Source organism: Podarcis liolepis, assembly GCF_965112155.1.
Source record: "Podarcis liolepis genome assembly, chromosome: 9".
Lineage (NCBI taxonomy): Eukaryota > Metazoa > Chordata > Lepidosauria > Squamata > Lacertidae > Podarcis > Podarcis liolepis.
Window position 1 is genome coordinate 2,520,599 of NC_139564.1, and position 15,013 is coordinate 2,535,611.

Consider the following 15,013-nt stretch of genomic DNA (forward strand, 5'->3'; position numbering starts at 1 on the left):
GTTTGCCAGGAGCCAGACCCAGGGCTGTCTTAAGCATATGCAGCACAGGGGTGCAAAGATCTGCCTGGTGCGCCCCCCCCCCCAGGTTGCCCAGTCCCAGGCATGCAGGGGGGTGGGACTGGATGGCCAGCTGCCTCAGTGTCTCGCTGGCTCGGTTCCCCCTGAACTCGCAGAAGAACCCACTGCGGCGCTCTGACCAACAGACGGGCTCTTCCCCGGACTCAACTCTCGGGCCGCAAACTCTCGGCCTGGCGTCCCTGAGAGCCCGGCGCCCGGGTGCCCCGCACCCTAGCGCCTATGGGTAAGACGGCCCTGGCCAGACCGTATCTCTCTCAGCCTAACCTACCTCACAGAGTCGTCGTGAGGATAAACTAGGGAGGAGGAGAACCAGGTACGCCACCTTGAGCTCTTGGAGGAAAGGTGGGATAGGAATGTAATAATTTAAAAAAATGAATCTTTTAAAGAAATGAAAGGATGGATTAAGGCAAGGGAGTATGTTGATTGCTTCAGAACTATTATTTCTATCTGTATAAAATTCCAGCCAATTTGTTCAGCACCCAATCAAGTGAAAATTGATGGTTTTGTGAATCAGTTCCGTTTTTTTTCATGGGAGTGGGGACATCTGTAAGCGACTGTATTTCATCTCTATGCCAGATGACCCCCATTTAATGCAGGGATTTTGCTACAGGTTGAAAAACATTCCTATCCACTGTTGGAAAGGTTCAGATACAGCAGGAGTGGGGAATTATTATTATTATTATTATTATTATTATTATTATTATTATTATTATTAATGTCCCACCCATCTGGCTGGGTTTCCCCAGCCACTCTGGGCTGCTTCCAACAGAATATTAAAAACACGATAAAACATCAAACATTAAAAACTTCCCTAAACAGGGCTGCCTTCAGATGTTTTCTAAAAGTCAGATAGTTGTTTATTTCCTTGGCATCTGATGGGAGGGTGTTCCTCAGGGAGGGCGCCACTACAGTGGTACCTCTGGTTGTGAACGGGATCCGTTCACAACATGAAAAGAATGCAACCCACAGCGGCCCGCCTGCCGGGCTGCGACTCGCTGCTTCTGCTCATGCGCGTAACGTCATTTTGCGCTTCTGCACATGTGTGAGGAGCGAAACCTGGAAGTAACCCTTTCTAGTACATCTGGGTCGCTGCGGGACGTATCCTGAAAGAACATAACATGAAGGTGACGTAACATGAGGTATGACTGTACTGAGAATGCTTATTAGATGGATTTCCCCTAAATTTATTTCTGAACTTTGAATTTTATTGTCATTCATGTTTTTATACTGTATTTTATGCTGCTTTTACAATTAAGTGTTTTAAATTTGTTGTTAGCCACCCTGAGCCCGGTTTTTGAACTGGGAAGGGCAGGGTATAAATAAAATTTATTATTATTATTATTATTATTATTATTATTATTATTATTATTATGAGAAGGCCCTCTGCCTGGTTCTTTGTAACCTCACTCCTTGCAGGGAGGGAACCGCTAGAAGGCCCTCGGCGCTGGACCTCAGTGTCTGGGCTGAACGATGGGAGTGGAGATGCTCCTTCAGGTCTACTGTATATATATCTGCAGATGCCCCCAGATGCTGTGAGCCACAATTCCCCTATTTGCTGAGCATTAACCATGCTGGCTGGGGCTGATAATGGGGGTTGGAATCCAGCAACCTCTGAGAAACCACAGGTTCCCCATCCCTGATACGAAGTGTGCCCTGAACATGAAGCGCAAGAGGGAACATCAGGAAACTCACAGAAGACGCTCAGGCCAATAGCTTGGGATGTCTCACTCCCTTTGTCATTCTGCACCTTGCAGGAGTAATAGCCAGTGTCTCCCACCGAAACCTCATGGAAGACCAGGATCCGGGCGCTGCCTTCCTTGATCCAGATGTTATTCTTGTACCAGCTGTAGTGGATCTCCTGCTTGTCTTCTCCAGGGACGTCGCAGGTCAGCGTGACCGTCTCCCCTTCCCTGACACTGGAAGAAGGGCTGATGGACAGCACAGCAGCTGGAAGATTAGGGGAGAAGGAACCGTGAGAAAAAGCTAGTTTCAGTAATGCCATACTTGGAATGACCCCGGAATCTTGCAGTACAACCTGCAGTTATATAAGAGTATGTATTTAAAGCAGACGAATAAATGAGTAAGTTAAGTTAATTTGGAATATGCAGAAAATATATAAAAAAGGAACTGCAGAAAGGTGGGGGGGAGCCGATTTTCAAAATGTTGAAATTATTGTAAAGTTATTGAAATGTATAAAATTGAAAACCAGAAATAAAAATGGAATGACCCCGGAATTAATGGCGCTGGTCACACTTCCCCTCCTTCATTGGGTGACACGCCTAGTCAAGGGACAGCAAAGAGCTTTGTAGCTCTATTTACCATGCTCTATTTACCATGCTCTATTTACCATGCTCCATCACCATGCTCCAGCACCCCTGGACACAGAATTGACCTGCGCTTCCATGGACAGCTGTGAGTCCAGAATGACTCCCAGGCTGCACACCTGGTCTTTCAGGGGCACAGTTACCCCATTCATGGTGAATGGACAATATTGCTACCCATCCTGCTGTTCTCCAGATGTTGTGGGACTCAAATTCCCATCATCCCAGCCCAGTGGCCATGCTGGCTGAGGCTGATGGAAGTCTGAAACATCGACAGGCTTGCGTAGCATATTCTACTTAAACCTTGTGGCACATTTGTAATGATTTGCAAGATTCAGCTTATTTTTCTTTAGCCACAGGTCAGTTCTCCATTTGCATGGGTACCACTCAAAACTCCCAAAATAATTTCAGGCATAAGCAAGAGATTAAGCAAAAGCAACAGCTGGACAATTGAAAGCAGAGGCCATATGGGATGGAGCCCACCTTCCCCACACATGCCATCTGCTTAATCTCCTGGATTTAGATCACACATACACCACTTAAAGCAAAGAATCCTTGTTAAGAGATTCTGGGAACCGTAGCTCTTTCAGGGGTAAACTACATTTCCCACAATCCTTTGCTTTAAATGAAGATGCATGTAACTGGCTCAAAAATGAATAAATATGTACACAGATACGTACACCAAAGTCCCTCTCCTTGGTACTCACAGAAAACATAGAGGGTTACCCCTTCGGCCACCCCAGTGCCCACAGAGTTTTCTGCCTCACAGTGGTACAGGCCATAATCCTCACGGGCAGCACTGCTGATGGTTTTAAGTGGCTCGCTTCCGCAGGAGACGCCATCTTTGAACCACCTGTAGGCGGTGACTTCGGGGTTGCTGCTGTCCACAGTGCATGTCAGGGATGCCTCATCGCCCACTCGGATATTCTTGGAGGAGGGATTGAGCGACACTTTCACGCCTTTGGGGGGATCTAAGAGCAAGCGGAAGACTTTGAGACGAAGAACAGGAATGACGGTGGCTCGCTGAGCGCAACATCCATTTTCTTTTTTTTAAAAAAAATATTTTTATTGCTTTTTTCAGATGCAAGTGTAAAGTCAGCATAAAGAAATAACAGTGAAAGAAAAAGAAAAGAAAAAAGAAAGAAAAACAAAATACCATCCATTTTCTTGAGCACTGAATCCATCATAGGGAAATGAAGGCTGTCTTTTCATAAGAAGGTAAGGCCAACAGAATATCTATTCCAGCAACCGGTTCTCACAGTGGCTGACCACATGCCTCTTCTGGGAAACCCAGTAGAGCAGGATTCGAACACAAGAGCAACATTTCCCCCTCCTGTTGCTTCCAGGAACTAGGATCCCAGCTCCTGCCCACCTAACAGTTTGAAAGCACGTCAATGTGCAAGTAGATAAATAGGTACCACTCCAGAGGGAAGGTAAACGGCGTTTCCGTGCACTGCTCTGGTTCGCCAGAAGTGGCTTAGTCATGCTGGCCATGACCCGGAAGCTGTACGCCGGCTCCCTTGGCCAATAAAGCGAGATGAGCACCACAACCCCAGTCGGCCATGACTGGACCTAATGGTCAGGGGTCCCTTTACCTTTTTTACAGGTTGGCAGCCATCACTGTCTTTTCATTATTAGGGTGCTGTATTATTATTATTAATTACAGTGGTGGTAATTATTATTATTATTATTATTATTATTATTATTATTATTATTATTTATACCCTGCCCTCCCCGGCCAGAGCCGGGCTGAGGGCAGCTAACACCAGTAAAATTACAGTAAAAACATAATAGGAAAACAGAAAAAAACCCAATTTAAAATACAGGTTAAAATGCAATTTAAAATGCAGCCTCATTTTAAAAGTAGTCCATAGATCAAAACCATAAGGAGAGGGAAACATAAGGGACAGACTGAGTCCAAACCAAAGGCCAGTGGAACAGCTCTGTCTTGCAGGCCTGCAAGTCAAGTCCTGCAGGGCCCTAGTCTCTTGGGACAGAGCGTTCCACCAAGTCGGGGCCAGTGCTGAAAAGGCCCTGGCCCTAGTTGAGACCAATCCAACCACCTTGCGACCTGGGACCTCCAAAATGTTGTCATTTATGGACCTTAAAGTCCTCCGTGGGGCATACCAGGAGAGGCGGTCCCATAAGTACGTGGGTCCTAGGCCACATAGGGTTTTAAAGGTCAAAACCAGCACCAATGGTAACCTCTGGTTACGAACTTAATTCGTTCCGGAGGTCCGTTCTTAACCTGAAACCGTTCTTAACCTGAGGTACCACTGCCGCCCCTGCACTATTTCTGTTCTCATCCTGAAGCAAAGTTCTTAACCCGAGGTACTACTTCCAGGTTAGTGGAGTCTGTAACCCGAAGTGTTTGCAACCCGAGGTGTTTGTAACCTGAGGTACCACTGTAATTAAACCTGAGGTACCATTCATTGGAAGATCACAGGGCATGTTACAGCATAACCACGCAAAATGGGAACACAAAATGCAAGAAACCCAAGAACTCTGCTCCCACAAACACATCCTTATTATTCATTAAATTTCTTGGAAAGCTACCTGGACCAGAAAGGCAGGGCATAAATGGTTGCTGCTGGCACCCATCTATCTCAAGAGACAATGGAGTATTCACCTCCAGGGGTGAAGTCAAATCACTGTGTTAGCAGCACTCATAGAATCATAGAATCCTAGAGTTGGAAGAGACCACAAGGGCCATGGAGTCCAACCCCCTGCCAAGCAGGAAACACCATCAGAGCACTCCTGACATATGGTTGTCAAGCCTCTGCTTAAAGACCTCCAAAGGAGGAGACTCCACCACACTCCTTGGCAGCAAATTCCACTGTCAAACAGCTCTTACTGTCAGGAAGTTCTTCCTAAGGTTTAGGTGGAATCTTCTTTCTTGTAGTTTGGATCCATTGCTCCGTGTCCGCTTCTCTGGAGCAGCAGAAAACAACCTTTCTCCCTCCTCCATATGACATCCTTTTATATATTTGAACATGGCTATCATATCACCCCTTAACCTCCTCTTCTCCAGGCTAAACATGCCCAGCTCCCTTAACCGTTCCTCATAAGGCATCGTTTCCAGGCCTTTGACCATTTTGGTTGCCCTCCTCTGGACACGTTCCAGTTTGTCAGTGTCCTTCTTGAATTGTGGTGCCCAGAACTGGACACAGTACTCCAGGTGAGGTCTGACCAGAGCAGAATACAGTGGCACTATTACTTCCCTTGATCTAGATGCTATACTCCTATTGATGCAGCCCAGAATTGCATTGGCTTTTTTAGCTGCTGCGTCACTCAAGTGACTTCTCTGGGGAGCAAGCCTGGGCAGGGTGTCTGGAGATTTTGGGCTGCCCAGATGACAAGAACCCCCCCTCCTCACCTCGCTGATGGGGTCCAAAGGAAAACAGAGTAAGACGTTTGGCACCAGCTAGGCTGCAGGAGTTGCCGGAAGAAGGAGCACAAGATGCCATCCAACCATCTTAGGGACTCCACTTATAATTTGTGTTTACTCCTGAGCCTTTTCTTCTCCCAAAGATGTCCCTCAGGGTAGCTGTGGTTTAGGATCAGAGTTCTCTTCTCCTAGAGGGGCCACCTTCCCCGGTTGAGGAGCCTCATCTGCCCCTCACTTCCCTCTTTACAACATGTCCAGAACCGAATTCTTGCCTGTTGGAGCCACTCATGATCTCGTCTGCTCCGTTCGCCAAAGCCTGTCTTCGCATGCAGGGGAAGCCCCTAACTTGTGAAGATAATCAGAACTTACAGGGTTAAACAGTTCTGAGTGACGTCTTACATTCTGAGGCGTGGCTATGTTCACATACGGGAGTGGTTTCTCTGTGTGTGAGTCTTCTTTCGGTTTGACCAAGAGGTGAAAGATGTGTGCTATTTCGCCAGGATGATTTAAGATGTTTTGCTACACGATTAAAGACTGTTGGAGATAAGCAACAAGCCTGCGTACAGTCTGATTTATTACCCACACATTGCAACAGTTTCTACTGCTGCGGAGACTCTGCTGAAGGACGCTGACGGTGAGCTAAGCACAGGAGACCAGTGTGGTGCAGCAGAATGTGCCGGACGCCATCATCAAGCCACATAACTCACTTATTAACAACAATAATAACAACAACCGTTCTGTTCACCTTTCTACACAGGACTTAGACGTACAGTGGTACCACAGGTTAAGTACTTAATTCGTTCTGGAGGTCTGTTCTTAACCTGAAACTGTTCTTAACCTGAAGCACCACTTTAGCTAATGGGGCCTCCCGCTGCCACCGTGCCCCCGAAGCAGGATTTCTGTTCTCATCCTGAAGCAAAGTTCTCAACCCAAGGTACCATTTCTGGGTTAGCGGAGTCTGTAACCTGAAGTGTATGTAACCTGAAGCGTATGTAACCCGAGATACCACTGCACAGTCATACCTCGGGTTGAAGTTGCTTCAGGTTGAGCGTTTTCGGGTTGCGCTCCACGGTGACCCAGAAGTAACAGAACGCGTTACTTCTGGGTTTTGCGGCTCGTGCATGCACAGACGCTCAAAATGACGTCACGCGCATGCCCAGAAGCGGTGAATCGCAACCCACGCAGACGCAGGTTGCGTTCGCTTCAGGATGCGACCGGGGCTCTGGAACGGATCCTGTTTGCATCCAGAGGTACCACTGTAGAACTAATTTATTTGCTGTCACTGATAACTGCCCCTCCTGGCCGCTCCATCCTCCTCACACAGATAAACTCACGTTTCACGTTGAGTGTGATTCTTCCCGTGACCACCTGATCCCCAACAGACACCTCGCAGCTCAGTTCCCGGTTGTGGTCCTTCCAGGACAAGGAAGTGGTCAGGGTTTGCTTCCTGAGTGATGCTGCTGTGTCCAGCTGCAGTGTTTTGGACACAAGCGAGGCTGTCGTGTCGTAGCCAAGCCATCTCATGGAGATGCTGTCATAGGGACAGGTGTAGGGGCTGGAGCAGCTGAAGGACACCTCCATCCCTTCGCGAAGGTCGTCCGGGGAGGCAATGGTGGGAATGTCGACCGAGTCTAAGGAGAAAGGGCAAAAGGATGGGCTTAGCTGAGCAGAATCTTTTGAGTTAGGAAGGATCAACTCTTTGCTCATCTGAAGATCACAGGGCAGTTCACAGCATAAAAATACGAAATAAGAACATAAAACACACAATAAAACACAAACCAACCAACAATATCATATTCGCACAGATACAGATGACTGATTAATTGTCATTTGATTAATTGTAGATAGGAAGAGGGGAAGAGTGACACATAATTATTGGGGTGGGGGGTGGGGGAAACATATGGGCGTGATTTTCAGGTGGGATAAATTACATACCAGAAAATTCAGGTTGCGCTATTAAACCTGATTTGGCATTTTGCAAAAAGGAAAACGACTGGGAAATGAACTGGAAAGTGTAGGATAATTTTTGCTTGATACAACATGGGCTAACCTCCCCGCAGATCAGAAAGGCTGCTCATTAAATAGCCAACTTTGTCTAACCAGCCAATCTGGTTCCAGCCAATCAGGGTGAATGCTCAATAAACACATACCCTCCAACATTTGAAAATAGGGACATTCTGTTCCATGGTGTTGGTGGAGGTGATGATGATGATCATCATCAGAATGTTGCCTCAGCACTCTGGGTGGCTTCCAACGTATATTAAAACTTTTTTTTTTAAAAAAAAACTTCTCTATACAGGGCTGCCTTCAGATGTCTTCTAAAGGTTGTACAGTTACTTATCTCCTTGGCTTGGAGGGTAATTCCGTACCCTCCAACACTTTTCTGATAAAAATAGGGGCATCCTAAGGAAAAGCGTGGCAACAAAGGTCTGTATAGTTAAAGCTATGGTTTTCCCAGTAGTGATGTATGGAAGTGAGAGCTGGACCATCAAGAAGGCTGATTGCCGAAGAGTTGATGCTTTTGAATTATTGTGCTGGAGGAGACTCTTGAGAGTCCCATGGACTGCAAGAAGATCAAACGTTTCCATTCTGAAGGAAATCAGCCCTGAGTGCTCACTGGAAGGACAGATCGTGAAGTTGAGGCTCCAAGACTTTGGCCACCTCATGAGAAGAGAAGACTCTCTGGAAAAGACCCTGAAGTTGGGAAAGATGGAGGGCACAAGGAGAAGGGGACGACGGAGGATGAGATGGTTGGACAGTGCTCTCGAAGCTTCCAGCATGAGTTTGACCAAACTGCGGGAGGCAGTGGAAGACAGGAGGGCCTGGTGTGCTCTGGTCCAGGGGGTCACGAAGAGTCGGACACGACTAAACGACTAAACAACAACAACAAAGGAAAAGCAGGACATTCTGGGATCAAATCAGAAACCAGGACGGCTTCCGTAAATCCAGGATTGTCCCTTGGAGTGTATGTAAACAGGTTGTTTGGAAGGTGACCTAAGGAAGACATCACAGGCTAAAAGCAGTTAGAAATGAACATGCAGAAGTGAATCTCAGCTCAGCTCTTATATCCTCTGTTTTTGAATATGGGACACAGGCTTTCCATTGCAAATATGCTTAAGTTTCAGATTTCAGCTCTAATTAGCTGCTCTTAAGTTTTTTTTGTTGTTGTTGTTTGTTGGAGGAACAGCCTGAGAAATGCCTGGGCTAAAGATAGAATGAGGAACCAAGCAGAGTGCCTGTGTGCTGGGTGTACACTGGGTTGGGAGGACAAATTTGTGCATAAACTCGGTGAATGGTTATCACTGAGGGGAAGCTGGCGATGGGAAGAGAATCAGCTGGAAGGAGACACCCCAACCTGGTTAAACAAAAGGGAATAGAAAGGGATGGTCTGTTTTGCTTAATGTATGTAGGGTTTGGTGTCAGTGTTGCTTGTGCAGGTTCTCTGCTGTTCACTTGTGTTCCTCTAGTGGTGAGAGAGGTTGGAGTTGGCCTAGGGTGTGGCGGTCTTTGTTTTCATGTGTGAGTGGGGTGGGTGGGTGTTTTGGATCAGGTTAGCCATATTGATTTGTATGCTGTTGGTGGATTATTGTCACTGTCCTGTTGGGCTGTGTATGTGATAAAGGGGAGCCATACCAGGGTGAAGGCGTCTTCTTCTGTTTGTCCCCGTGTCAGTTTCAGTTTATTAGTTAATTTTTCTAGTAGGGCTGTTTCCCATACTATTTGGTACCATTGGTCCATGCTTACTCCTGACAGGTCTCTCCAGTGTCTGGTTATGGTGTTTCTGGCTGCTGAAAGTAGGAACATCGCCACCTGACCCCACCCATCTTCCCCCCCTCCATCCTTTTTCTTCCTAATGCCTCAACAAATGAAACTGATTTGTAAAAATGTTACATGGAAAAAATATGAGAGACATTACACATACTTCTGTATATCAAGAAAATCTTTAATAAAGCAAACAAAAAGAAAGAAAGAAAGAAAGAAAGAAAGAAAGAAAGAAAGAAAGAAAAGAAAAGAAAAGGATGGTCTGAATGAGGAGGGAGATAAGAAGCAGCACTAGATCAGGGGTAGCCAACATAGTGCCCGCGGGCGCCAGGCTGCCTGCCTGCACTTCCTCTGGTGCCCATGAAAGGCATCACACTGCAGTCAAAAATCCACAATGTGCAATGGACTGTTTCATTTTCCTTCTCAGTTCCTGGTTTGTGCTGGCTCAGCCTCTCCTACGAACCTCCTCAACAATGTCCACATTTCTTTAACTGCCGGGTCTGGACACCCAACCTCCCTTCCATTCTAAACAGACAATTGAACATAAACGTGTTGGAAGTGTGGGATGTAATCCTCTGGAGCAGTCAAGTACAACATCTCCTGCTTGCCTAGAGTGAACATGCAGGGGAATGTTGGTCCAGCCAGTTGAACTTCCTGTTACACCTGGCTGGAGCATCCTTCCTTCTGCATGTGACTAGTAAGTGGGCATGACCTTTCCAAACCTGGTAGAAAGCCAAGTCACGTAGCCACCTCCCTCTCTCTTCCTTCTTTTTCCTTCTGCATGCTTCCTGCTTCACCTGGTTATCACCTATATGGGGTAAACCTGTTTGTACATACAGTATTTGTAAATTTAAGCCTAAAGCCTGCCTTCAGGGATCACCTGATCGCGAGTAAAACTTCTTTTTGTTACTTTTGAATAAGATTGTTGTGTCTTTATTCTTTTAGGAGGGATCAAAGGGGTCTTATCAGGAATAATAGAACATACAGTGGTATCTCTGATTACGAACACTTCAGGTTACGAGCTCCTCTAACTCGGAAGTAGCTGCTCCTGTTTGCGAACTTTGCCCCAGGATGCAAATGGAAATCGTGCGCCGGAGGCCCCATTAGCAAAAGCGCGCCTCAGGATAAGAATGGTTTCAGCATAAGAACGGACCTCCGGAACGAATTAAGTTCATAACCAGAGGTACCACTGTATTTCTGTTAAATCTTACATCTTTAGTCAGGAAGCTGCTTGGGGATCTGCTAGTGGTTTTTGGCTTTGCATCATGCCGTTCAGAGTTGTATTTGGTACTGGGAGGTGCAAGATAGAGTGATAATTGCATTTTAAAATGGGGTTTCAGAGTTTTTAGGGGTTTTTGAATGTCTTATGTAGATTTTTCAGTTTCATTGTTCTGTACGGGACAATGACAATAAAGATATCGTATCGTATCGTATCGTCCCCAGTACAGTGGTACCTTGGTTTAAGAACAGCTTGGTTTATGAACAACTTGGATTAAGAACGCTGCAAACCCGGAAGTAGGTGTTTTGGTTTGTGAACTTTGCCTTGGAAGCAGAACATGTTCTGCTTCCTGCTGAGTGTGTTCCATTTGTAAATTGAGTCCCCCGCTGCTATGGGAAAGCACGCCTTGGTTTAAGAACGCTTTGGCTTAAGAACGGACTTCCGGAACGAATTAAATTCGTAACTAGAGGTACCACTGTATTTCAGTCTGGGAAAGCCAGCTAGCTGCTGAGTAATAGGGAAATGTATGGAAATGAAAGCTGGACCATAAAGAAGGCTGATCGCTGAAGAATTGATGCTTTTAAATTCTGGTGCTGGAGGAAACTCTTGAGAGCCCCTTGGACTGCAAGAAGATCAAACCTCTCCATTCTGAAGGAAATCAGCCCTGAGTGCTCACTGGAAGGACAGATCCTGAAGCTGAGGCTCCAATACTTTGGCCACCTTATGAGAAGAGAAGACTCCCTGGAAAAGACCCTGGTGTTGGAAAAGATGGAGGGCACAAGGAGAAGGGGACGACAGAGGATGAGTTGGTTGGACAGTGTTCTCGAAGCCACCAGCATGAGTTTCACCAAACTGGGAGGCAGTGGAAGACAGGAGGGCCTAGCGTGCTCTGGTCCAGGGGGTTACAAAGAGTTGGACACAACTAAACGACTAAACAACAACAACAAAGTGAAGAAACTTGCTAACACGAGTTAGGAAGGATAATATTAATCAATATATCCCACAGGAAGAGACCTGCAGCAGGGTCAGGCCAACGGCCCACTTCGTCACAGAGGCCACCCAGATTTCCATGGGAAGCCTGGCAGCAGAATCTGAGCACAACAGATCTCTCCCCGCTTGTGATCAGACTGTGCTTATAGAATTGTAGAGCTGGAAGGAATCCTGAGGTCATCTAATGCAACCCCTGCAATGAGCCAGGCTTGCTCTTTTGTTCACTTTTGTTCACTTTTGTTGCCATCCCTAGTGGCGAGTGTATCTGTGTGCATCTCACATGTGTGCTGCATGCAGTGTGGGTGTACACACTCACACACAAACAGATATATTGGCTGTGCCCATTCCTGGCATGTGGCCCTGACCATCAATACAGCCCTCATGTTGGAAATTTTTTTGGCCAACTGTGCTTTAGGTCAAAGCAGTCCAGCCAATCACAGCCAGGTCCTTCTGCCTGCCCTGCCTCTCTGTGACCTCAGAGCAGCTCAGCCAACCACAATCAGTGAACAGCCTTCACTCCATCACAAATCCCTGATGATAATGGCCTGCAGGTGGCTCAGCTGGTTAGGGCGTGGTGCTGATAAAGCCAAGGTCATGGGTTTGTTCCCGGTAAGGGCAAACCACATATTTCTGCACTGCAGTTTGTTGGACTAGATGTCTCTATGATTCTATAAATGGCTTGGTTAAACAGCAGAGGGGTTTTTCCAGCTTGATACAGTGGTGCGCAGCCTTTCCTAATTTAGTAGCTTCCATTCAGTTGTTTAAAGTTAAAGAACCTTTTAATGAGGGTGAAAGAGGAGAGCACAAAATATGGTCTGAAGCTCAACATCAAAAAAACGAAGACCATGGCCACTGATCCCATCACCTCCTGGCAAATAGAAGGGGAAGAAATGGAGGCGGTGAGAGATTTTTCTTTCTTGGGCTCCATGATTACTGCAGATGGTGACAGCAGCCACAAAATTAAAAGACGCCTGCTTCTTGGGAGAAAAGCAATGACAAACCTAGACAGCATCTTAAAAAGCAGAGACATCACCTTGCCACCAAAGGTCCGTATAGTTCAAGCTATGGTTTTCCCAGTAGTGATGTATGGAAGTGAGAGCTGGACCATCAAGAAGGCTGATTGCCGAAGAATGGATGCTTTTGAATTCTGGTGCTGGAGGAGAATCTTGAGAGTCCCATGGACTGCAAGAAGATCAAACCTCTCCATTCTAAAGGAAATCAGCCCTGAGTGCTCACTGGACGGACAGATCCTGAAGCTGAGGCTCCAAGACTTTGGCCACCTCATGAGAAGAATCCCTGGAAAAGATCCTGATGTTGGGAAAGATGGAGGGCACAAGGAGAAGGGGATGACAGAGGACGAGACGGTGGGACAGTGTTCTCGAAGCTACCAGCATGAGTTTGACCAAACTGGGGGAGGCAGCGGAAGACAGGAGTGCCTGTTGTGCTCTGGTCCAGGGGGTCACGAAGAGGCGGACACGACTAAACGACTAAACAGCAACATTCAGTTGTTTTAAGCCAGGCTTTGCCCTCCAGATGTTCTGCACTCCAGCTCCCTGGCTGATGGGAGTTGTAGTCCAAAACATCTGGAAGGCAGCAGGATGAAGAAGGCTGGCTTAAGCCCTGAGGATGGGTAGGCTTAGCAAAAACAGTCGAGAAATCGGGATGCATCACAAAGCAGACTTTTGTGGGCAGGGAGTGTCTGGGTACTTACCAGTGATGGTTAGATCAACCCCCTTTTGACCGGACCAGCGGTTCCGCTCGCTGATTTCGAACCGGAAAGTGTACTTGCCGGCATCTGCGGTTGTCACACCCCTCAGGAGCAAGGTGCAGTTGCGCTGGAGGGGGTCTCCCAGCAGCTCTGTGCGTCCTTGAAACCCACCCTCAACGCTACCAGGAGTTGCTGAGTGGTAAACCAAAACCTTCTGCCCTGTGTTTTCTTTGTACCAAATGGCCGTGATGCCATTTGGGGCAGCGACGTCGCTGGGGTAGCTGAAGGTGCACGGGATGACGACGCAGGAGTCTTTGACGCTCCTCAAATGTTCGGGGGTCGTGACAGCCCAGGAACCAAAGGCTGCAATAGGAATTATTATTATTTATTTATATCCCACCTTTTCCCCTGAAAGGACTTGTTACTGAAGGGGGAAGGAACGGGTTCTGTGCAGTCAGTCTGAAACGGGACCCAAAATCCTCATTTTTCCTCCTCCAAGGGAGCATTTCTAAAATGCATTAACTTGAGCTCTTGAGTCAATGTATAAACAGAAAGCCAGCTGTATAAACAAGTGCTCAAAGCCCTCTCCTTTATCAGCCCGTGACGGCAATGGATGGCCTTGCCAGTTCCAGTGGAGCAGGGATGGCACGTCTGGGTCTTATCTTACTTCCTGACCACAGTGACGCACAGACCTTGTCAGCCCCCCGGGAACGGCGCCAGGAGGACTCTTAGAATTGGTGACCTTCTTACCCCAAGATAAGGAATACAGGAACTGGAACACCCTTTTATGGTCAAGAGCACAGGAACAGGAACACCCTTTTATGGTTAAGAGTACACGAGCAGGAACATCTGTGATGTCAACTTACATGTATAAGCTTACGTGTTTGGATTCCTGGGGAAGGGGGGAGACGGTGCCTGGAGGATATATATACTGCATGAAATCTCTCATTTCTTTGGGCTTGCTGTGAACTGACCACGCAAGTGCCTTCTGCTATCCGGAGAGCAGAATAAACTCTTTCTCTGAATCAACCTCGGTGTCATTTGACTCCTTCCTCCCTGTTCTGGGAGCAACGCTCACCCTAGGCTACATTTCAGCAATCAGGTTTAGTATTTAGCAAACATACCTTGGGCGACATAACTGGAGAATGCAAAAAGGAAGAAGGGCAAAGGCATAGCCGGTGGGAGCGGCTGATTCAAGGGCAAATTCCTGGAGGGGGAAGCAAAGCAAAGTTCACAGTTAGATTCAAGACCTCACCAAAAGATGAGCACACCTTTGACCAAATGGGCCACGGAATGTGGAATGCCTGTGGCCCACCAGATGCTGTTGGACTACAACTCCCATCATTCCCTGCAATTGGGGCTGGTGGGAGCTGGGGTCTATGAGCATCTCGAAGCCTTCAGGTTCCCTGTCCCTGTTTCAGGGGGAGACACCAAACACTGAACCTGGGACCTTCTTTGTGCAATGCATGTGCTCAGTCTCTGAGCTATGCACTCTCTCAATGTGCTGAATAATAATAATTTATTATTTATTATTTATACCCCACCCA

General features: G+C 47.0%; 1 protein-coding gene across 1 annotated transcript in view; it reads right to left on the minus strand.

Moving 5' to 3' along the window:
• The window catches only part of SIGLEC1 (sialic acid binding Ig like lectin 1), a 45,499-nt gene extending 30,830 nt beyond the window's left edge, over positions 1–14,669 (minus strand). Inside the window, exons 1-5 of the mRNA XM_083520422.1 lie at positions 14,591–14,669; positions 13,470–13,829; positions 7,122–7,418; positions 3,107–3,370; positions 1,771–2,025 (exon numbers count right to left, since the gene is read on the minus strand). Coding sequence (XP_083376548.1) covers positions 1,771–2,025; positions 3,107–3,370; positions 7,122–7,418; positions 13,470–13,829; positions 14,591–14,639 — 1,225 coding nt within the window. The 5' untranslated portion in view covers positions 14,640–14,669. The remainder of the gene's footprint in view (positions 1–1,770; positions 2,026–3,106; positions 3,371–7,121; positions 7,419–13,469; positions 13,830–14,590) is intronic.
• Between the last annotated feature and the right edge of the window lie 344 nt (positions 14,670–15,013).